Raw genomic sequence first — 22,751 nt, 5'->3', positions numbered from 1 at the left:
CTGCGGCAGGCAATACCATTGGCAATATCATGGCAAGAGTTGATATATTGTCAAATAAATCTGAAGAAGCGAAAATTTTGAACGATTATATTTAGCCATTATTTAGCAATATATTTAACATATTATTATTATTATTACGCCTGTTTACGTAATATTTTAGAAAAAATGCATTTCATCTAGTTTTTATTGTTGTAATTTTGTTAAGTTAACGTCAAACCTAAGAACTCTGGGGAAATAAAAATCGCTGATAACTAACAACTAATATTTAGATCCCTACTTTCGAAAAGTACCACTTGCTTGCATAAATTTATTACACGATAACTATAGTAATGGCAGTAATCACAAGTTACTGTTGCATATTGGACATATTTAAGAAAACTGACAAAACTGGCAATATCTACATTTTTAATGCCAAAATTGACGTCAATGTCCATTTTGTTGTCAATTTGTCATATGTCATAAAGACTCAAAGCTAGCAAACATCATGGAAATTGATAGTCCAAAAATATTTTTGTTTATTTATACAAAATAACATCTTATAAGGTTGTTGTATATAACTTACGGAAGTTGTTGTGACTAAAAGAAATATCAATACCATTAACAAATCTATTCAAGTGAGCACAAAATGGAAAAGCGTGGAAAACGGCATCATTCCTCATCGGATTCGGATAGCGATGAAGAGAATCGCTTGAAGGATCTCAAGGAGCGGGATGAATTCGCCAAGAGGTTGCGAAAACGTGACGAGAGTAAAGTGAAGAAGGTCGCCGAGGGATCTAACAAGCGATCGTATGAGGAGGCAGCCAAGCGCCTGAAGCTGGAAGCTGAGGATAGGGACAAAATACTGCCCAAACTCCGCGTGCAGTCGCGACGAAAATATTTAGAGAAACGTAAAGACGACAAAGTTGTGGAGCTAGAAGCCGACATTGCTGATGATGAGTATCTTTTTGATGCAAGTGTGTAAGTATTATAGCCTTTTAATTGATTTATGCTTCCGCTATCCCTATTTGAGGTAGGCTATTCAGGAACTCTCAGGTACACATATAAATAACTTAACATTAATCATTTAAACATTTGCCTGAATGAAGAGGCAGAATAGTCATATCCATAAATATCTACAACTATTTAGTACAGGACTACAAAACTACTATATATTTGTAGTATCTTTAAAAAGTGCGCTTTTATGTTTATGTTGAATAGGTACATGTTATTTTGAAAATGTGATGTCCACTTTGTTTATATTTTTATTCAATTACCCAATCATAATTTTACTGTATTTGCAGTTTATAATATTCCTGTGAAATTTTTAGACTAACAGAGAGAGAGAAGAAGGAAAGAGAACACAAGAAGACACTACTGCAATTAGCAAAGGAACATGAGAAGGCTCGAGAGCTGGAAAATGTCCAGAGGTATCACATGCCACAGGATCTTGGGAAAGGTGAAAAAGGTAATAAATTCATTAAATTATAATACTTGTGTGTAATACAACTTATCAGTGACACAATTTTTTATAGTGATTGAATAATTAGATATTTTTTCCCTAAAGAGATGCCACAGTCATGATTCTTTCTGCTGCAAATGTGCTCTGCCTTCTTAAAGTATATAAGAAAAAACTATACAAGTGCTCGAACAAAATTATTCCAATATGGTACTCTGTATATTTTTGGATTGTGACATTTAAGTCGCAATATACATGTTTTGAAATATATTTTATATATGTCCATAGAATCCATGGGCTATAGCTACAAGTTATTTGATATAATAGAGACATTTAAAAAAATAAAGGTATTGATATAATAGAGACATATTTAAAAAAATAAAGGTACATTGAGTTGTAAATTAAAATTATGAATACAAGATAAAACTTAATAATCTGCTATATGATATTTAACCCTAATTGTATATATTTTCAGGAGAATACATTGAGGTAGATGAAAATGAAAAGTTGCCTCACTCTGAGCAAAGAAAGTGGGAACAAGAACAAATTAAATCTGCCTTTTTCAAATTTGGTGCTAAAGATGCAAAGGCACAAGATGAGTATGAATTGTTGTTGGATGAACAAATTGACTTCATCCAGGCTCTCCAACTTGAGGGGAATAAAGAAAAGAAAAAAGAAAGTGAAGAAGTTTCAGAACATCAAAAGATACGGATGACTATAGAGGAAACAAAAATATCTCTCCCTGTATACCCATTCAGAGAAGCACTTATTGAAGCAATCAAAAAGTATCAAATTCTAATTGTAGAGGGAGAAACTGGTTCTGGTAAAACAACTCAAATACCCCAATACCTACATGAGGCAGGTTTTACAGAAGATGGTAAGAAGATTGGATGTACACAACCAAGAAGAGTTGCTGCCATGTCAGTGGCCGCAAGAGTTGCCCAAGAAATGAATGTCAAGTTGGGAAATGAAGTTGGGTACAGTATTCGGTTTGAGGACTGTACTTCTGATCGAACTGTAATAAAATACATGACAGATGGTACATTGCACAGAGAATTTTTGTCAGAACCAGATTTAGCATCATACAGTGTCATGATCATTGATGAAGCTCATGAACGTACCTTGCATACAGATATTTTATTTGGTCTTGTAAAAGATATCACCAGATTTAGACCTGAATTAAAACTGCTTATATCCAGTGCTACACTAGATGCTGAAAAGTTCTCAAATTTCTTTGATGAAGCCCCTATTTTTAGGATACCAGGAAGAAGATTTCCTGTCGATATTTATTACACAAAGGCCCCAGAGGCTGATTATGTAGATGCAAGTGTAGTGTCAGTGCTTCAGATACATGCTACACAACCACTTGGAGATATTTTAGTTTTCCTCACAGGTCAGGAAGAAATTGAAACTTGTGTTGAAATGTTGCAGGAGAGAACAAAGAGAATAGGCAAGAAATTAAAAGAACTTGTCATCTTACCCGTGTATGCTAATCTTCCTAGTGACATGCAAGCTAAAATTTTCGAACCAACCCCTGAAGGAGCACGAAAAGTTGTGTTGGCAACAAATATTGCTGAAACTTCTCTTACAATAGACAATATTATTTATGTAATAGATCCAGGTTTTGCTAAGCAAAACAATTTTAACTCCAAGACAGGTATGGAAAGCCTTATGGTGGTTCCCATTTCTAAAGCTTCAGCTAATCAAAGGGCTGGAAGAGCTGGACGAGTAGCACCTGGGAAATGCTTCAGGTTATATACAGCATGGGCCTATAAGTATGAGCTGGAAGATAATACAGTCCCAGAAATTCAGAGGATTAATTTAGGAAATGCAGTTCTAATGTTAAAGGCACTAGGAATTAATGATCTAATCCATTTTGATTTCTTGGACCCACCTCCTCATGAAACTTTGGTTTTGGCTTTGGAACAACTGTATGCACTTGGAGCACTCAACCACCATGGGGAATTGACCAAAGCTGGTAGAAGAATGGCAGAATTCCCAACAGATCCAATGCTTGCAAAAATGTTATTGGCTAGTGAGAAGTAAGTATTTCTGTAGCTGATTTAATTTAAATTTGGATTGCATCGTTTGTATTTACAAATTATTTATATTTATAGATTATTAAAGCTATATAACTAAATTCTTTTTTACAGATACAAGTGTTCTGAGGAAATTGTCACAATCGCTGCTATGTTATCAGTCAACAGTTCTGTTTTCTATAGGCCTAAAGATAAAATAATCCATGCAGACACGGCCAGAAAGAACTTTTATCACAAGCATGGTGATCATTTAACATTGATGAATGTGTACAATCAATGGGTTGAATCGGAATATTCAGTGCAATGGTGTTATGAAAACTTTATTCAATACAGATCAATGAAGAGAGCTAGGGATGTGAGAGAACAGCTAGCAGGGCTCATGGAAAGAGTGGAGATAGAAATGGTGTCTAGTTTAGAAGATGATGCTAATATAAGGAAAGCTATAACAGCTGGTTATTTTTACCACATAGCTAAGTTTTCTAAAGGTGGACATTATAAGACAGTCAAACATAATCAGGTAAGTTTAATAAGATGCATATTTAACATTATTTTTACAATATTTTTTTTTCATTTTGTACTATATGATGCATTCAAACAACAAAATTGCATATTGGTGTTATAGTCCTAGAGGTAAAGCCGTAGTAGGGTGTCGATTGATTGAATATATTTTACAGTATATTATGTATTTATGTAACATGTTACATCATTTTTGTAATATCATGTTTGTAATAATTAATTTCAATACTAATACTTTTTATTTGTTTTTTTACAGACAGTTATGGCACATCCCAACAGTGCACTGTTTGAGGAGCTACCCAGGTGGGTGATATACCATGAGCTCGTGTTCACCTCCAAAGAATTTATGAGACAAGTAACAGAAATTGAAAGCAAATGGCTTTTAGAAGTGGCCCCACATTATTATAAATCTAAAGAATTGGAGGATTCTACAAATAAAAAGATGCCTAAAACTATAGGGAAATCGGCAAATAATACAAAGAGTACTTCAATTATAAATTAAGTTTTATTTAAATAAAAAAATAACAAACTGAAACTGTCTGTCCTTTATAACACCTCTTTACCTATCTTAGTTTAGAACATCCATAATATTAAATAGAACTGGTATCGAGAAAAAATAAGACAATTTCAATAACAAGCTATATAACAGAGATATTTATTTTTGATAACTCTATTATTAATACTGCAATCCTAATAAATTTATACTAAAGCTATAAGCCTAACAAATGAAGTTTGCAATGTACTAGTATCTCAAAAATCTGTGACTCTGCCCTTCCGCTCCCAGTCTCCATATCTAGTGGGCTCAGGTCCTCTGGGGCCACCAACTTCACCTGTATGCGGGTTGGTGTTATCTGGCCACGCTGGGAGAGCCTCTTCCTTCTGCGAGTGATGCATGTCTGGCTGCTCTCCAAGATCTTTTATATCGGTAGTCTCCCGTAACTTCTTCCTGAACTCCGCCAACCTTTTAGATTCAGGCTTCTTCGGATCTTCAGCACTAGATTCACTAGAATAGTAACATGCTCTCAGGCGGCTAGAAACAGCGCCTAAAACCATTTCAAGTCGTAAGAAAATTTGTCTACGTCGAGCAGTCAATATTTTTGCCCAAAAGTATTTATTACATTAACGCAAAGTAATAACACGTTGCACATAATTTCAACCTCACCTGTGTTCCTTGTTATTTTAAAGAGACCGTTTAAAACAGATAATCTCATTTTCAATCGAATAAATTATAATGTAAGTCTGATAAAATTATTTAAATTTGACGTTAGTCAAAATAAACATTCACTTCTATGCATAGATATATTATACTCAGTAGGATAATATATCTATGCTTCTATGTAATAAAAAGTGCTGAGTGCTGACAGCTGACTTGACAATCTTGACAAATTACAATATTAATTATTAACATTATTCAGTGTGCCCATTTAACGACCACTCATTATTACTAGTGAATTTAATTTTAGTACTGTGAAGTACTAATAGTTTAATTAGTTGAAAAAAATGTAATTTTATTGTAATATCGATGTTCTTATTGCTATTAATAATTATAGAAGAAACTTGGCTGCACAGTTACAAATAGTTTGTTTTTTTACATACCCGTTTATTTAAAAAGAAAAAATTGGTTATGGGCGTATCATATGATCAATGAATGAGCGACTGACTTCCATCTTCCTCCTTTACCCTTTGCGTTTTACATTGTGGTAAATAAATTTAGATCAAATAAATTCTAGGAGTGAAGACTAGGATTCTACGATGAAGGGGTGCATTTTCAACATCGACGCGGGATATCTCGAGGGTCTGTGCCGCGGTTTTAAGTGTGGCATCCTGAAGCAGTCTGATTACTTGAACTTGGTGCAGTGCGAGACATTGGAAGGTCTGTACTCTCACATTACTAGTAAATTTATTGTATTCAAGACGTGCAATTACATTATTCACTTAGTATTTATTAAGTATTTAACGTTAGCTATAAATATATATAGAGAAATCGTGAAGAAATGCTATAATAACTTTTGACAATTGTAGATGATAGATTTGTTTTGATGAATGCTGGATATGATTACATTTAGGTAGACCTGTGTCACCTGGATATTAAGCGACTTATCATGCTAAATGTTATTTCCAGACTTAAAACTCCATTTGCAAGGTACTGACTATGGAACATTCCTGGCTAACGAGCCCAGCCCTCTTTCCGTGTCTACGATCGATGACAAGCTCCGCGAGAAACTCGTTATTGAGTTCCAACATCTCAGAAATCACTCTGTGGAGCCGATGTCCACATTCTTGGACTTCATCACTTACAGCTACATGATTGACAACATCATTCTGCTTATTACTGGTACTCTGCACCAGAGGCCCATTTCCGAGTTGATTCCCAAGTGCCACCCCTTGGGCTCATTTGAGCAGATGGAAGCCATCCACGTGGCTGCCACTCCAGCGGAGCTGTACAACGCTGTCCTGGTCGACACCCCTCTTGCTCCGTTCTTCGTGGACTGCATCAGTGAGCAAGACTTGGATGAGATGAACATTGAGATCATCCGTAACACTCTGTACAAAGCTTACTTGGAAGCTTTCTATGAATTCTGCAGTCAGATTGGAGGGACAACTGCTGATGTCATGTGTGAAATTCTGGCTGTAAGTATCTCATGACACTATATAAAATGGATTAATCTGTAGAATGTAAATGTTTGAAAGTGATTTGTGAATTAGAGCTGAGCTGGAGCTTACCTCGGTCAACAAATAAGTTTGGCAATACAACGAGGTAATGCTGCTAGTGTCTTGGGTACACTACCGCGGGGCAGCGATCTGGCTCATTTATTTTATTTATTATAGTTTTAGTTATTTTTTGATTACTGTAAATATTTTTATTTCTATTTGTTTTAAATTTAGTTTAAGTATATTTTGTGAATTAGGTTTTTAAAACTTACTATATCAAAATAATTTCTGTTAAATGAATTTATTATTCAAAACAATAACTAGGAAAGATCGGAATAATAAAGGGAAATAACAAATGTTTCATAATTTATCCAATTGCAATCTTCTTCAAAAAATTGTGTTTTTTTATCTTTATCTCAGAGTTATTAAAATCTAAAGCTTAGAATAGAATATGAAAGGGTGAAAAGGTTAAATATTTGCCATCTCAATAATCTAATCTGGTTTTATGTTAACCAATGCTCAATATATTATTTTGTGTTGTTCATAAGATTCTTATCTGCCTTTTTTTTATTTGAGATATGGATAGATAAAATTACAGAATTCTAATATTAACAATGCCTTTTTAAAGTTTCAATAAAAAATATGTTCTAGTTTGAAGCCGACCGTCGTGCCATCATCATTACTATCAACTCCTTTGGCACTGAGCTGTCTAAGGATGACAGGGCTAAGCTGTACCCTCGCTGTGGTAAGCTGAACCCTGATGGATTGGCTGCCTTGGCCCGTGCTGATGATTACGAGCAAGTAAAGGCTGTGGCTGAATATTATGCTGAGTACTCTGCATTATTTGAAGGTGCTGGTAACAATGTTGGGGACAAAACTTTGGAAGATAAATTCTTTGAGCATGAGGTAAGTTGACAATAAGACATAATAATAATTACACTTTTTGAGTCTATGGTTCTAAAAGTAGATCTTAACACTAGAAAGACGGCAAAATTTAACTACCTACAAAGACGGCGGGCGGTCAAATGACTGCAAGTACTCATATTCAGAAAATTCTTTATTAGTATAAAAAACGCTACTATGAACTTGAATGTTTGTAACATAATGCTCATAATTTATACTATTTTACATATCTAATTTCAATTTTTACATTTAAAAGTTTTAATTTCATTACAAGAACTACAAAGTGGCTTTTTACAGGAATAACATACTTTATTAGTTTTATTTTTACATTTATTAATATAACATTCCCGCCTTTTTCGGTTCTCTTGGATGATCGGTAACGAAGATTGAGAAGTTGAAGGCATAGGTTCTACACACAAAGGCTCAGAACCGGAAAGTACTGTTTTAATTTCATTATTTCCACTAAGTGCACTCGCTAAATCCAAAATAAATTTTCTCCGTTTTATATTTATTCCTGTCAATTTCTTATATATAATGTAAGAATTGATTCCCGCTAGATCTAAAATGTTAAAAAATACTCGTACAGGCCATCTTCGAGATGCTGCTTTGACACTGTACTTCTTCGCCATCTGATCAGCTACATCCACGCCATACTTAGTAGCATTGTAAAAAGTCACAGTCTCCGGCTTCTTTTTACGGTGATCGGTATCGATTTGAACATTTTCATGTAAAGTGCTTAGCAATAAAACATTCTTATTTCGTTTTCCCTGATATATTGTAAGAGTGCAATCATCACATTTCAACACTTTTGTTTCGAATAAATTCAAACAAAGTATCTTGGCATAAGGTGGAATTTCGCGTCGTGCTCTATTCATGGTCCCAACAATCGTAGTGCGTTTTGAAAGTAAGTTTTTTGCCAAGCTAACAGATGTAAAAAAATTGTCTGTGGTGATGTTTCGACCAGTATTTATAAATGGTTCCACGAGACGCATTACAACGGATTCACCAAGGCTTTGGTTTTGTGGCCTACTATCATCTTTACCTAAGTATGGAAAACCATTGAGCACATATTTGGAATCAACATCAACGCAAAGCCAAAATTTTATACCAAACTTATCAGGTTTGTTTGCAATATACTGAAGAAACTTACATCTTACTTTAGTAGAAAAAAGTTGTTCGTCAATATTCTCACCTGATTTGTAACAACATACGCAATTTTCATAAATTTATTCTAAACATCAGACATCAAAGCGAATTTATCTTGTTGAAGTCGGGAACTTCTTTGAGATTTTATGTGAAATCGAATAAACTTCATAATATCCTTGAATCTGTCGCGAGGCATGGTTTTCGAAAAGAAACTTATTCCCCATGTTTTACTCCATAATTCGTTTATCGGGATACTTTTCGCACCGCAGGCACCACGAACATAAAAAATAGCAATAAAATCTTCTAATTCTGCCAAAGTGAGTGTCCAATTATTATGTCCTAGTTGCCTATTAGCTTCTTCTGTTGTGCATTTTTGAATATGTCTCAAAATATGTTCGTCAATAAATAGCCTCCATGCATCGGCTATATTTTATCGGCTTTGAAATTCCTTCTTGCAAATGATGTAGGTCCTGCTTGCTCAGTAATAATGTTCTGTCGAGCCCGACGACCAGTTGGAGTTGATACCGTCTGAAGTGCCCATGTGGTCCCGTCTGTAGCTGTGTAATGGCGATCCTGCTCGTAAGCAGTACTGGCAAGCAAACGGTGACCCCTACCCCTGCCACGAACACGTTTATTGTTATTAACGTAACGTAAATTCGAAAGGGGTACCTGATCTTCTGGGTCAGAGTCTGCACTATCAAAGGTCGAACTAACAGCAGATAACACAATGTAATCATCGCTGTCAAGAACTGCACTTTCAGATTCACATTCCGACTGATTGTCTGGTAGGTTTTGCAGTAAATGAAGTATTTCGTTATTATCTAGTCTCCGAGACATTTTTACACTAATTTATTCACAATATTCTAAATAATACGTACTATATGAAGGTAGTTACTCTAGCGACTGACTAATAAAACTAAACCATTCACATGTTTACAAAAACACCCTCATATTACAATTATAATCACTACTTAAGTTTCAGCAGTCAAATGACTGTCGCCGTCTTTGTCGGTATATCAGCACTTTAAAAGGTAAACAAAGACCCTGAGAATCTTTTGGTGATGTATTTTTAGGATTCTTTTCATAATAATAAAAGTCACAAATTATCAGTAAACTTAGTCAAAAAGTTTTGGAATAAACAAACTTTTAAATTGAAAATCCGGTCAAATGACTGCTCCCGTCTTTCTAGTGTTAAAAGATATTTATTGTAATCTTGTAAATTTACTACTCATCAAATTCGTGGATGCTGCAATTTCATGCCATCGTAATTCAGGATTCTAATTATTTATTTATATTAAAAAAAAAACCCACTTGAAAAATCGCAGTTTATAACAACACACAATGATTTAGCTCCTTTCATATATTTTACATTGATTGAACCTATAACATTTGAGATCACTTTATTTTTTATATGATACTTGTTATGTAATATACAATATTAGTGTTTACACCAATGTATGTAACATGTCATATGAATTGTGAATAAAGTGTTATGTTAAAACTAATGACCATTATTTATTTTTATTCTAGGTGAGGCTCAATGTGCATGCATTCCTGCAACAGTTCCACTTTGGGGTTTTCTATTCGTACCTCAAGCTGAAGGAGCAGGAATGCCGAAACATCGTTTGGATCAGCGAGTGTGTTGCCCAAAAACACCGAGCTAAGATTGACAACTACATTCCCATTTTCTAAATTGTAATACCAAAATTGCTTTTTGATGAATAATAATTCAATGTTTCTTGCTATGTACATAATAGAATTATGTCTTTAAAAACCGAACTAAAGTAAAAGCTTATTTATTCTTTGAAAATGTTTTCATAATACATACTGTATAGTACCTTTTGTCATATTTTTATTGGTACATCGACAACATACATTCCATATGACCTTACAATTTGAAGAACATTTGACAGAATAATATTAGTAAAACTATTATTGTCTCTAGTGGATCATAAAATTCTGAATTCTTGCAATCGGTAAAAAAATGAATATGTTAAATTGATTTTGACTTGTGTCCTGTAACCCCCTTTCTTCCATACATTGTATATCAAATTGTAAATAATATGCATACATCCGAGCTGCTTCAGGTTTATTGTTTATTTTTTGTTCAAAATGCATAAAAAAGGTACAAATGCATAATTGACATCAAGATTTAATGCTTTATGTTTAGTATTGTTAATGTTAATAATGTATTTAAATGTTAAAAGTTTGAATTATATCACTATAAATGTAGATGTCTTCAAAATATCTTTTTTAATAAGGGTTTGCTTGAATTTGTGAAATTGATGTGAAAGTAAATAACAATAATTGAAATATCAGCAGTTATGATGATAAGTGTATTAAATTGTCATTCAAATTAACATTTAATTGCTTTAAAACAAACAAATATTCATAAATTCCAAAACTCATGAAAAATATATTTAATAGACATCACTAGATTAGATAAGTTCCCAATGAGCGGCATGTGGAGAACACATTATTTTAGCCTTTACTATGTAAATTATATTAGATCCAATAAAACACATATGTTATATTACTTCGTTTTTTATTTTACAATCATTTTCTATAAGTGTTTTGTTCTTACTATCTATCTGTTCACTTATGATTTGAGTAATTGCACCATCATGTTTTAGTATTTCCTTTGATTTGTTGCTAAGTAAACTGCTGTGGGTAGTCCAAAACTTGTCTTTAAGCATGTCATCATGTGTATCCACAATCACCATTGACAATTTCCCCGTGCTGGTATCTTCGATTTTTTTTCGTAACAATAGAGTACCCCTTTTAAATATTTCTTTCTCCTTATTGTAATTTATATCAAACTCTTTGAATAAAATTTCATTCTTATCAGCAGATACAGTACCACAAAGGCGCTTTTCAGCCTGTAACAATGAAGATGAAGATTAAAAAATGTTGAACCAAAAAAATATTTGAAACTTGTAATATTGCTGTTGTTTATAGCAACTTACCTGCGAAGGAGTTAAATTGCCTCTTAAAACTAATGTCCAAAAGGCAGTGTTATACAAATTGTTTATATGCACATCAGCCTGCCTCCATTTCATATAGTCTATTAAATTCTCATCAGAGGGATACAGAACAATCCGTCCGTCAAATGTTGGAGGATACTTTAGTAGGTCATCATTGAAAAACTTTTTCCAATAATATACATAAGATGTGGAAAACTTGCTATTAATGCTAGTCAACAGTTTTGCAGCTCGGCGATTATAAAGTGTGGAGTTCTTTTTAAATACAAAAGAATACTCGTCACTTTGACCAAAAGCCATAAGCACATCGTGGTACTCTCGTAGAACAGTGAATGCTGCGTAATTCATTAAATTTAGTGCTCTCAGGTCATTTGGTTTGGAAAAGTTGTGATCATCCGAAAATCTATGGAAACATTTCCCATCAAGCCTAACAACAATCCACGAATTAGGCAAAAGAGTGTCGTCCAATTCAAAATTTTTCACATATTCAAAGGAACTTTTAGCCATTTTATTTATAAGAAATGGGCTTATCCTACTTTTTATGAATAACAGAGGTAATTTAGTAAATAAATACATGTATTAGGTACGATGCACTATAACTTCTATTAGGCAGATTAAACTCTTTGCTTTTAAGATAAGTATGGTTATGTACAGCTTTCAATACACATTTACAGTAGATTGTAAAAAAAAGAATAGAAATCTAAATAAAAAATCAAATGTTCAACACACAGCAGCGGTACATTCTGTCATTTTAGTTGTCAATGTCACGACAGGTGTCACGACACACGTCATTGTCATTTATAGTTTTTAATGTGTTTCTTGAAGCAAATTGGAAAGCACGGTACTGCCAACACTGACTCAATAAAAAAAAAATTAAAAATGTTTACGAATAGGAACAATATCGATTGGATAACACGTCTTAATGATTCATCCTTACTAATATTATTAATCCGAAAGTAACTCTGTCTGTCTGGTTATCTCTTCTTCACGCTTCTTCACGCAAACCACTGAACCGATTTTAATGAAATTTTGTACAAAGATAGTCTGAGACCCGAGAACGGACATAGGATAGTTTTTATCCCGGAAATCCAACGGGAACTAGGGATGGCGATCTAAGAGCGATTAATCGGAGAATCGATCTTTTGGACCAAAAAAATCGATTATTATAATCGATATTAGTAAGGATTGAATCGTACACATTTACACAATGCATTTGATCAAGTGATGATCTTCAGCAAAGTTGTTGTCCATGAGCCCACGAAGGTTCCAGAGTTGGTACGACCAATTATCGCCAGATGGTGTCAGTTTTATGTATGTTAGTTTGTCATATTATTTTCTTTTAAACGCGGGCAAAGCCGCGGGCAAAAACTAGTATTAATATAATGCACGAGTTCATATTAATATAATGCATAATGCATTTTCGCAAATCCTGCGCTTTAATCATACGACTGGAATGGTATATTTTAAGGAATCAATAAAACAAATACATATTTTAACATTGCTATATTTCAATACAATACATTTTACTCCAATATAATTTAAATTTTATTGCAATATTTAATTACATACATAGATAACATATTATTTAAGACAATATAAGCAGCTTTTTCACTTCATCAGGTGACCTACGCACAATAGTTTGTGGTTCAGCATACCCATTTGCAGGGTCATGTATGGCTTGATGTAGCTGTTGATAGATTGCAAGTATAACCTCGAATGATCTCTTTTTCACAAATGATTTATGTGTTTGACTTATAAGCAAATTCAACTGTGGCAATGTATACACATCAGGAGTTACGAGGAACATATCAAACTTATTTAGAAATGCTTTCAATGTTGTTGTATCCATGCCAGGTATGGCTGAAAGAGGACCATTAATTTTTTCTTGCAACATAGTATATATTGGACCCATATTTAAATTGGCAACAAGGAAACTAGCTTGTTCAGATGTCAGTGTATCTATTTGTGCCTCCGATTGTGCTTGTAGTCTTTCATTGTATTCATCTAGAATTGTATACAAAGACAGTGTGCATTGTATGTGATAAATACAGTTCAACATATACACTGACATATCTGTGGAGCTCAAATGGCAAGCAGTTTCATTAATAGCATGCAAGAGTGGATCCAAAATATGTGTGATTATAATTTTTTTGTCAGCACTGTTGACATTGCTGGTCACACTCATTAAGTCACGAAGGAAACTCACTAAGTCAGTCACCACAAATGATGGATTCAAATCTAGTGGTGGTGCTTTTACTCCATGACTCAATTCTTTCTGTACTTTACTATCTAGAGTCATAATGAAGACATCTTCACTTTTCTTCAGCAGTTCATCAAATGTATCAATTAAATGACCCTTACCAATGATGGATTGTATAGTGTCTCTATAGTACATAACTAAATTGGTGATAGACCATAAAACCAAAGGTTCTTTATCAGGTTTCAGAATAAGCTCGGCTCTCACTTTAAGCAAGGGACACAATGCTTCCATTATGCTTGTCAAAGCAGTTGTGATTTTAGCATCTTTGTCTGGTATGTCACAATGCTTTAACAGAGTGGTTAAATATTCTTTTTCTACGGGTATTACTTGATATACCCAGGCCAGCATATCACCTATATACCTTTTAGCATCATTAGCATAAAATTCTATTGGCTTTGAGCCATTTTCCCCGCCTTTAGTTAATACATCAATAAACAGCTGTACAATTCTCGCCTTGCGAGCTGTACAATATTCATCAATTATGTTACAGAATAAAACTTGTCTGTTCTCAAATTTAGCCAGGGCTTTAGGTATCAATGCGTTATTTGGAGAATCAGCACCCACACAGGCACCTATGGTCCAATGGTAGAGTTTCTCAATGGCAATTTCTTGCTGCAGTCCTATCATCTCCATTATATCAAATGCAGGTGTTTGGTACCAACATTTCACCAGGGTTTTGCAGTTGTCATTCAGCTTTTCTATCTGGTTCAGTGTCCCGAAAAAGTCTATTGTTAAAGGAGAAGTATTGTAAATTGATTTTGCTTGATCTGAAGGCACATCAAAGTTTTTTACAAATGCATTCACCCATAATAGCTTCTTCTTTGTCTTTTTTCTATCATCTTTCAGCTTATTTGTCTGGGATATGATATGGTGAGTTTTAGTTTTCGACTCCTGCAATCTATTCGACATATCTTTGACTGAAATGTCCAATGAGGCTAAAGAATCTAACAATATTTGCAACTTGTCTTTTACTTTGTTATATTCTGTCAGAATTCCCTTATTAACGAGTAAATCTTTTTTTTCAATTTCATTAACTAGAATCCTCCTCGTGTACGCCGAATTGGATGAACATAGGCCCGAAATCGTGTATAAAGCCTCGCTGTTATCGGTAATTATGTGATTATCAAAGATTTTGTTGATCCTTTGACTAATAGGATTATTATATGATGAATCCATTTTTATCTTCTCGACTGAAATGTAGAAATTAAAATTATATTGAGTTACAAAGTTATTTTATTGTACATTGATTTGAACTGTATCACTTGTTGAAGAAAGTATTAACAATTTGCTTATCAATTTACCACAATTAACTGACTGATTGATGCACTGGCTGAGTTTATACTGTACACAATATAATTAAGAAAATTTGCTTATAATTATCTATTTATTATGCACCCGCAAATACGACATATCTTCAATACAATTAATTATTATTAACAAATTGAGTTAAATTGACAATAGAATATTACAATATACATTTGATTTGACAATATAAACACTGACACGACAGCTTGAAAATTTGAAGTCGGTGGGGGCACAGATAATTATTATACCAGTCTTTAACTTTGTCTTTGACTTAGTTTTAATCATCATATCCTTGCTTTTCTTTTCTATGATCATATCATATCATCATATCATGAGATCATATCATATCATATCGGTAATTGTACAATCTCTTACTGGGCTCGTTCTCAAAGATGTTACGCTTACGGCCAGGTGGTATTATGATTTTGTATTTATATATACTATATTCAAAAATAAATATAATAAATATTATTCACACACAACGCTTAAGGCTTCCTACATAGCTTAAGGCTTAAGACAGACTGCAAGTTTGTAGTCGATACAGTGATATCCGGAGCATACGAGTGAAGTTGATATGTTAAACTTTAATATTGTATTGTAATCGAATACAAAACCGGTTCGTATCGATATGGAAGGCGATTATTACGTGCTCTATTCAAAAATATGAAAATATGATAGGTTATTTTTCGAATACTTTAAAATATCGTATACCAGATCGTTTTACCTACTTTAATATTAGATGCCAACTTGTGTTGTATCATCGATTATTATTAATTTCTGTTTACATTATAGTGAGGATCAATCTGTCTGGTCGACAATGTGAACTTGGCACAATTATATTCCGTATAATAATAGCAACATTTGATTTGACAAGCAATAAATTAAAAAAGAAAAAAACAATAACCTACAAAGTAGGAATTTGAAAATTTCATATTTAAACTAGAATTCAAAATAATTTGCTAGCCAATATTGAATCACACTTACGTACTTAAAAATGGGATCCCGACAAATTACTGAAAAGTCGCTATCGATGCTCAGATCATTGCCTCGAATATCACTCGGCAATATTCGTGATAATCCTGGATCTAGAGCGAATGTAAGTAGAATATTATATTTTTATTCAATATAATGAGTTACAATAATGTTTTCAAAGTAATTAGTACCCTTTAATAAATAAAAATATATAGTCCTTACTATTACATGAACTTACATTGTTTAATAAATTAATGGCCACATAATCCCTAATAATTTGAATGTGATTCGACTCCGGTGGCACCACCGCCACACCGATTTCTGCCTCATAACAGCAGTGTTAAGTGCTGCTGTGTTCTAGTTTGAAGGGTGTTGTAAGGCAACATACTTTTCCGAGGTGTTTCAGCTTAGTCCTTAGGGGTAGCGGCACACCTGTGGCCGACCTCAGGTTGGAATATCTAATCCTATCTGGGGTTGATTACAGATGTTCATAGGCGGCAGTAGCCACTTACCATCATGTGGACTGCATGCTCATCTGCTACTCCTATATTATAAAAAAATCAATATTGGTTTATTTTTAAATTTGCTATTTGTATAATATTAAATTGTTATTGTATGCTCGTATTTAAATTAAAAAATTGGTAAAAATGATTTTTTAGACAAAAAGAGGCAGAGGACAGCATGGGGGAGACAAACATGGAGCTGGTAATAAAGGTTCTGGTCAGAGACAAAACTACATGCGATTAGGATATGAAACTGGAAATAACCCATTTTATCTACGTTTTCCACAAGAACATTATTATAAAGGTCACCAGTAAGTATCTGTAATATTTAAATTGTTCTTTATAATTAAATATTTGTTGCATATTTGTTACACAATTCTCAGAATATAAGTGGTTATATAAAATTTAACTATCATTGTTAAATTTTATATAACAGAAGTCTTATAACATATTTATGCATATTGCTCAAAGATGACATCTTATTGAATTTAGATAATTTATTTTTATTTGTATTAACTTTCCAGTCACAGAAGACAGTATCCTCCCATGTCATTGCAGCAGTTGCAAAGCATAATAGACAAAGATCGCATAGATACGACCAAGCCCATAGACATAGCCAGTATTGTAAAGTCAGGTGTCTACAATTTCTTCCCTGATCAAAAGCAATTTGGGGTGCACCTTACCGACGAAGGAGCAGATATTTTTGCAGCAAAAGTTAACATTGAGGTACAATGGGCCAGTGAACAAGTTATAGCAGCTATAGAAAAAAATGGAGGTGTAATCACAACAGCATATTATGACCCACATAGTCTCTTTCTTTTAAAAGACCCCAAGAAGTTTTTTGAAACAGGTCAAGCAATTCCAAGACGTATGATTCCTCCTCCTGATGTTATTGAATATTACACAAGTGCTGAAAGTCGCGGATACCTAGCAGACCCAGAAAAGGTATCACAGGAAAGGTTAAAATTAGCTCAGAAATATGGCTATCAATTACCTGAACTAGATGATCAAACATTAAATGTGTCTGATAGGAAAGACCCAAGACAAATATTCTATGGCTTAGAACCCGGTTGGGTTGTAAATTTAAAAGAAAAATGTATTCTAAAGCCAAAAGATAATGAATTATTACAGTTCTATGCATCCTAAAAAATATTTATTTGATATAATATAATGTGTTGTATAAGTTATGAAATAAAACAGTATTTGTATTGACAAAGTATTTTATTGTGTAAATGGTTTACCTTTACAAGTAAGTACATAACATCCATAATAATGTCAGTTATTTCAGTTTAATTAACTTTGGATAAAGCATTAAGTCACAATTCATGATATCACATTTTATAAGTTTGAAGTTGATGATTTACACTGTCTCCTTATCGGTAATTTAAGTAACGAAAATTCTTAGTATCTGTAATGGTCAGGTTTGTACGGCCCCTCTATGGGCACACCAATGTATTTAGCTTGTTTAGGAGTAAGTTTAGTGAGCTTTACTCCAAGATGGTCCAAGTGAAGGGCTGCTACTTCTTCATCCAACTTCTTAGGCAATGTATGGACACCAATGGGATAAGCTTTGGACTTTGTCCACAGTTCAATTTGGGCCAAAACTTGATTGGTAAAAGAGTTCGACATAACAAAAGATGAATGACCAGTAGCACAACCCAAATTTACTAATCTACCAGCAGCAAGCACGATTATATGATTTCCATTTTCAAGTTCATATCGGTCAACATGTTGTTTGATGTTAACTTTCTTTGCATGCGTATCTAACCAAGCAACATCAATTTCACAATCAAAATGACCAATGTTGCAAACAATAGCATCATCCTTCATTCTCAAAAGATGTTCCTTGCTTATGATATCTATGTTTCCTGTGGTTGTGACAAATATTTGTCCGATTTCTGCAGCCTCTTCCATTGTGGTCACTTGGAAACCTTCCATGGCAGCTTGGAGGGCATTTATTGGGTCAATTTCGGTCACAATAACTCTTCCTCCAAAACCTTTAAATGCTTGAGCACATCCTTTACCAACATCACCATAGCCTGCAACAACACACACTTTACCAGCTATCATGATATCTGTGGCTCTTTTGATTCCATCAAGCAAAGACTCCCTGCAGCCATACAAGTTATCAAACTTGCTCTTAGTCACTGAATCATTAACATTGACTGCAGGAACTTTCAAACGACCCTCCCTAAACATCTTGTACAGATTATGGACACCAGTTGTAGTCTCTTCTGACAGCCCTTTTATTCCTTCTAACAAATGAGGGTATTTCTCATGTACCAAGTTTGTTAAATCACCACCATCATCCAGGATCATGTTTAAGGGCTAAAAATAAACAAATAAATTATTACAAATTGACATTGAATAAGATTGTGAGAAAGATAGTTCATAATATAACTTTAATCACCTGGCCATCAGGGAACATCAAAGTTTGTTCAATGCACCAAATATATTCTTCTTCAGTTTCTCCTTTCCATGCAAAGATTCCAATACCTCGAGCGACCAGAGCAGCTGCAGCTTCATCTTGTGTGCTGTATATATTGCTACTTGACCACTGAACCTGAAATTTTTTAACCAAATTAGTATAACTATAATGGTAAGTCATTAATTACGTAGAAGTGATATTATTATTTCCTCATTTAATTCCTCCATAATTTCCTCTTATTGCAATGATGGAGCATAATATGAAAGTATCTAATAAACACATAAATGAATTATTAAATTGTACATGTATGTCACTGTAATAAAGAAAAATATTAATTTAAGTGTTGGTATTAATACTATTTCATATTCTTAACATATTATTATATATTATTTACATATATAATTACAACATATTAATCTTATTGCATCACGAGAATTCAAAGGTCATGGGTGTGCGATAATAACTTTTATTATGAAAATATGCTATATCTTGAGATAAGAAGTTTTTGTCTGTATAGTGTTTAACATAACAAATGATAGGATTCTTACTTTTAACAATAGAATGAGATTAAATCATCCTACAGGTCAGATGTTCATGTTATTTTGAACAACTTAGAATCACAATCTACCTAAAGAAACATTTTACCACACGCAGAAATGAAAAAGTTATCTATTTTATATGAAGTAATTGATATATTTTCCCAATTGTTTAAACTACAAGTCCAATTCAGATTGAATTTTCCAGATAAAGAAAGAAGACAGAACTTTTGGAACAATATTTAGTTTTTGATTGTGAACATTTTAGTTTGCTTTTTTTATTATTGTGCAACTTGTACACAAGCTTCATAATAAAATTAAAGAACCATACTACATGACACCAAGATATGAAAAATATATCTCAATATAGTGTGAGGTAAACATATGAATGACGGAAAAATATGCAAATAAAAATGGAAAATTGTGGATTATAAAATTCATTGCCAGTAACCAATTTGTTATAATGTGAATATTATACAAAATAAAATGTATATAATATTAAATGTTCATAAATTAAAGTAACAATATTTATGCAACATAGTGAAATGTTATGAAATTTCTAATAATTTCATTTCTCAAAAATATTACCCAAAAGATATTGAAATACAAGGTGAATTATTATATTGCAAGAAAGTGATAAGAAGATTATATTATTGGTTGTGTAATCTTATCATAATGCAATATTGACATTTCGTCAAAAATAATGATTTATAACATATCTATCGTTACATGCTGTCTGATTAGACAAGATTGGTATCAGATAGTTGTCTATCAAGACAGATTGTATTAAGGTATGTGACACAATTTCCTATATCAATTTACTCTACTCTACCAGCTTTACATTTCTAGTTTATCTAATATCTATATTAAGAGCAGGTAAAATCTTTTTTTGTACACTTGCCAATATCTGTGTAAATTTAGTTGAACAATTATATTTACCTATTCATCTTAAAAACATAGTTGTAAAAGAAATTGTGATAGATGTATGTTTTCATCGTTATGTATCCTTATGCAATACTTACTTCAGCTCCCAATTCAATGAGAGTTTCAATAAGGACAGCTGTTTGGACAGTCATATGCAGGCTGCCAGCTATTCTTGCTCCTTTTAAGATCTTGCTGGGCGCGTATTTGCGGCGACATGCCATGAGACCGGGCATCTCCTTCTCGGCCAGCATAATCTCCTTGCGGCCCAACTCCGCGAGCTTCTCATCAGCTGAAAAATTATCAAAAGTCAATAACACTAAGCTTCAAGTAGAACGTGACTTATCTTTTAATGTGTTATCGATTACTATCACAATTACATCGTTTAATCAAACATCAGATTTATGATGGGTAATTTTCTCCAGGTGTGTAATTATTTATGGTTACTCATAAAAGTTTACTTCAAGTATCTAAGAAGGAGGAAGAGGAAGGAAGGAAAACAACCTCAAACTGCACAACAAATTGAATATCGGGTGAAATAAAGATTAATAATGGAGAAAGTAACTTAAATTTATATCGTTTATTAAGATATCATTGTTATAAATTGCTACATATCAATTACAATGAACACATGGAGAATACATTTTGCGGTGTTTCATAGGTTATCTTTCGGAATAACCTACGAAAACACAGATATGTATACGATTTTCAATTAAATTGCTCACAAAACAATGCTGAGAATTAAACAAATCCTTCTTGTGTACGTAAACATAATAAGACCCTTAGTTATATTTTATTTCACAATATATTCAAAAAATTCTATAAACTCACCAATTTTGTACTGCATATTGAGGTTGATATTTGAAGATCTAAAAGTTAAAATACAGAGATGAATGTGCTGGACTTTTTTTTCTTTAAGTCAAAATAAAAAAAAAACAATGAAACTAAAAAATACCCGTTTAAAATTTTATAGCCGGCACGCCTGCAACCGATCCGATGATCAGACAGAGTGAAGGAATTTAGTGAACGAAACAATGAAAATAATTTTAAAACTGAATGATAAACATGAATTAAGATGACGTCCACAGATAGAAAATAGTACGTGAATGAATGTAATTTTTACGGGTAACATGAGATCTTTGCAGATGATTTAGGTCCCAGTAGGGCACATTAACCGAGTGCGCGCTTTTGTAGTTCAACATCTTTTTTAACACGTTCACTGCGGACGTGCAAATCATTTCACATTAATTTTATTAATCTGGTCCAAATGTATATCTATAAGACTTCACTACTGTCTGATGTACTAGATGGTATATAAAGCTAAAGCTTTAACGCAGAGCTGGATCTGTATAATCAGATGGATAATAATTTGTGTGTCTAACAAAATAGGGTTCATTTCGAACAACTAATTAGCTGAGGTACTCGTTTTAATTTCGTAACTATGGTACACTAATATACTATGGTTTCATGGTTTTCGTTTAATTTAACTTACCATATTTATAAAAGAGATATGATATGTATAAGTGATCCTATTGATTGATGCCATAAAAGTAGTTTTATTTTTCGAATTTTAGTAGGTGTGACTCCCAGGTATCGCATGGAAATTTTCAATAATCTTTGAAAGTTTGATTTCAAAAATCAATGAATGTTTCTTTTAAGTAACCAATGGCTTTGACTTTGGGTACGCTAACCGCAAAATGAGAAATCATAAAACGAAAATGGCAGGCCCTTACACTGAAATGCTACCAAACTATCACTACCAACACAATCACATTTACAACATTATTTCTATTATGTTGATAGTGATAGTTTAACAAAGGTGAAAAAATATCAGATAACAAACAAGTTTGAAAAGCTGGTTGGTATGGTTTGACCGAAGAGGGCTGTCATTCTTATTCTAGCACGAAGCAATTTTGGGGTAGAAACGCATATGAATACAACTGATTGATCAATATTACTCTGAACGCACACCACACGCGCATATGAAGTTATACTTCGTTGGCATTTTTGTATACCATCTCATGCAATCATCTTATTCTTATTTTTAAACGAGATGGCGCTGGTTTCACACATAACCATGTAAGTTATGAGGTACATCGACGTGCGCATTTGCGTAACGTTCCCCCGCCCCCGCCCCCCGTCAGTCCGTATTTA

The 22,751-nt window shown here is 33.3% G+C and overlaps 7 protein-coding genes across 9 annotated transcripts; 3 read left to right on the top strand and 4 right to left on the bottom strand.

The window, feature by feature from the left end:
* Positions 1-442: 442 nt before the first annotated feature.
* l(2)37Cb (DEAH-box helicase 16 lethal (2) 37Cb) lies at positions 443-4,525 on the top strand. The gene is made up of 5 exons (XM_073080653.1): positions 443-957; positions 1,308-1,444; positions 1,911-3,477; positions 3,589-3,991; positions 4,247-4,525. Exons 1-5 carry the CDS (start codon positions 626-628, stop codon positions 4,490-4,492), a joined length of 2,685 nt encoding a protein of 894 aa, XP_072936754.1. The 5' UTR covers positions 443-625; the 3' UTR covers positions 4,493-4,525.
* LOC140747980 (succinate dehydrogenase assembly factor 4, mitochondrial) lies at positions 4,477-5,350 on the bottom strand. Its single transcript, XM_073080656.1, has 3 exons — positions 5,329-5,350; positions 5,153-5,282; positions 4,477-5,033 (listed from the first exon to the last, which is right to left on the bottom strand). The coding sequence occupies exons 2-3, from the start codon at positions 5,199-5,201 to the stop codon at positions 4,741-4,743; spliced, it is 342 nt and encodes a 113-aa protein (XP_072936757.1). The 5' UTR covers positions 5,202-5,282; positions 5,329-5,350; the 3' UTR covers positions 4,477-4,740.
* Positions 5,351-5,618: 268 nt separating this feature from the next.
* Positions 5,619-11,227, top strand: VhaAC39-1 (V-type proton ATPase subunit VhaAC39-1). The gene is made up of 4 exons (XM_073080654.1): positions 5,619-5,863; positions 6,113-6,621; positions 7,294-7,548; positions 10,222-11,227. Exons 1-4 carry the CDS (start codon positions 5,743-5,745, stop codon positions 10,381-10,383), a joined length of 1,047 nt encoding a protein of 348 aa, XP_072936755.1. The 5' UTR covers positions 5,619-5,742; the 3' UTR covers positions 10,384-11,227.
* THG (tRNA-histidine guanylyltransferase) lies at positions 11,084-12,438 on the bottom strand. The gene is made up of 2 exons (XM_073080655.1): positions 11,658-12,438; positions 11,084-11,570 (listed from the first exon to the last, which is right to left on the bottom strand). The coding sequence occupies exons 1-2, from the start codon at positions 12,246-12,248 to the stop codon at positions 11,220-11,222; spliced, it is 942 nt and encodes a 313-aa protein (XP_072936756.1). The 5' UTR covers positions 12,249-12,438; the 3' UTR covers positions 11,084-11,219.
* A 722-nt stretch (positions 12,439-13,160) lies between these two features.
* Positions 13,161-15,432, bottom strand: Cog6 (conserved oligomeric Golgi complex subunit 6). 2 transcript variants are annotated; one of them, XM_073080652.1, is made up of 2 exons: positions 15,215-15,432; positions 13,161-15,122 (listed from the first exon to the last, which is right to left on the bottom strand). In XM_073080652.1, exon 2 carries the CDS (start codon positions 15,106-15,108, stop codon positions 13,258-13,260), a length of 1,851 nt encoding a protein of 616 aa, XP_072936753.1. In that variant the 5' UTR covers positions 15,109-15,122; positions 15,215-15,432; the 3' UTR covers positions 13,161-13,257. The 2 variants fall into 2 exon arrangements, with proteins under 2 accessions (XP_072936753.1, XP_072936752.1); XM_073080651.1 differs by having other exon boundaries at positions 15,234-15,431.
* Positions 15,433-16,106: 674 nt separating this feature from the next.
* mRpL15 (mitochondrial ribosomal protein L15) lies at positions 16,107-17,928 on the top strand. The gene is made up of 3 exons (XM_073080650.1): positions 16,107-16,333; positions 16,869-17,023; positions 17,237-17,928. The coding sequence occupies exons 1-3, from the start codon at positions 16,232-16,234 to the stop codon at positions 17,856-17,858; spliced, it is 879 nt and encodes a 292-aa protein (XP_072936751.1). The 5' UTR covers positions 16,107-16,231; the 3' UTR covers positions 17,859-17,928.
* Positions 17,915-21,675, bottom strand: Ahcy (adenosylhomocysteinase). 2 transcript variants are annotated; one of them, XM_073080648.1, is made up of 5 exons: positions 21,553-21,675; positions 21,429-21,466; positions 20,699-20,889; positions 19,123-19,275; positions 17,915-19,040 (listed from the first exon to the last, which is right to left on the bottom strand). In XM_073080648.1, the coding sequence occupies exons 2-5, from the start codon at positions 21,442-21,444 to the stop codon at positions 18,114-18,116; spliced, it is 1,287 nt and encodes a 428-aa protein (XP_072936749.1). In that variant the 5' UTR covers positions 21,445-21,466; positions 21,553-21,675; the 3' UTR covers positions 17,915-18,113. The 2 variants fall into 2 exon arrangements, with proteins under 2 accessions (XP_072936749.1, XP_072936750.1); XM_073080649.1 differs by having other exon boundaries at positions 21,429-21,589.
* Between the last annotated feature and the right edge of the window lie 1,076 nt (positions 21,676-22,751).

Source organism: Epargyreus clarus, unplaced genomic scaffold (genome assembly GCF_041222505.1).
Source record: "Epargyreus clarus isolate Ecla_fem2 unplaced genomic scaffold, WU_Ecla_fem_2.2 ptg000015l, whole genome shotgun sequence".
NCBI classification, from domain to species: Eukaryota; Metazoa; Arthropoda; class Insecta; order Lepidoptera; family Hesperiidae; genus Epargyreus; species Epargyreus clarus.
Note: the sequence above shows the minus strand (reverse complement) of the source record. Positions and strands in the feature narration are given on the sequence as shown.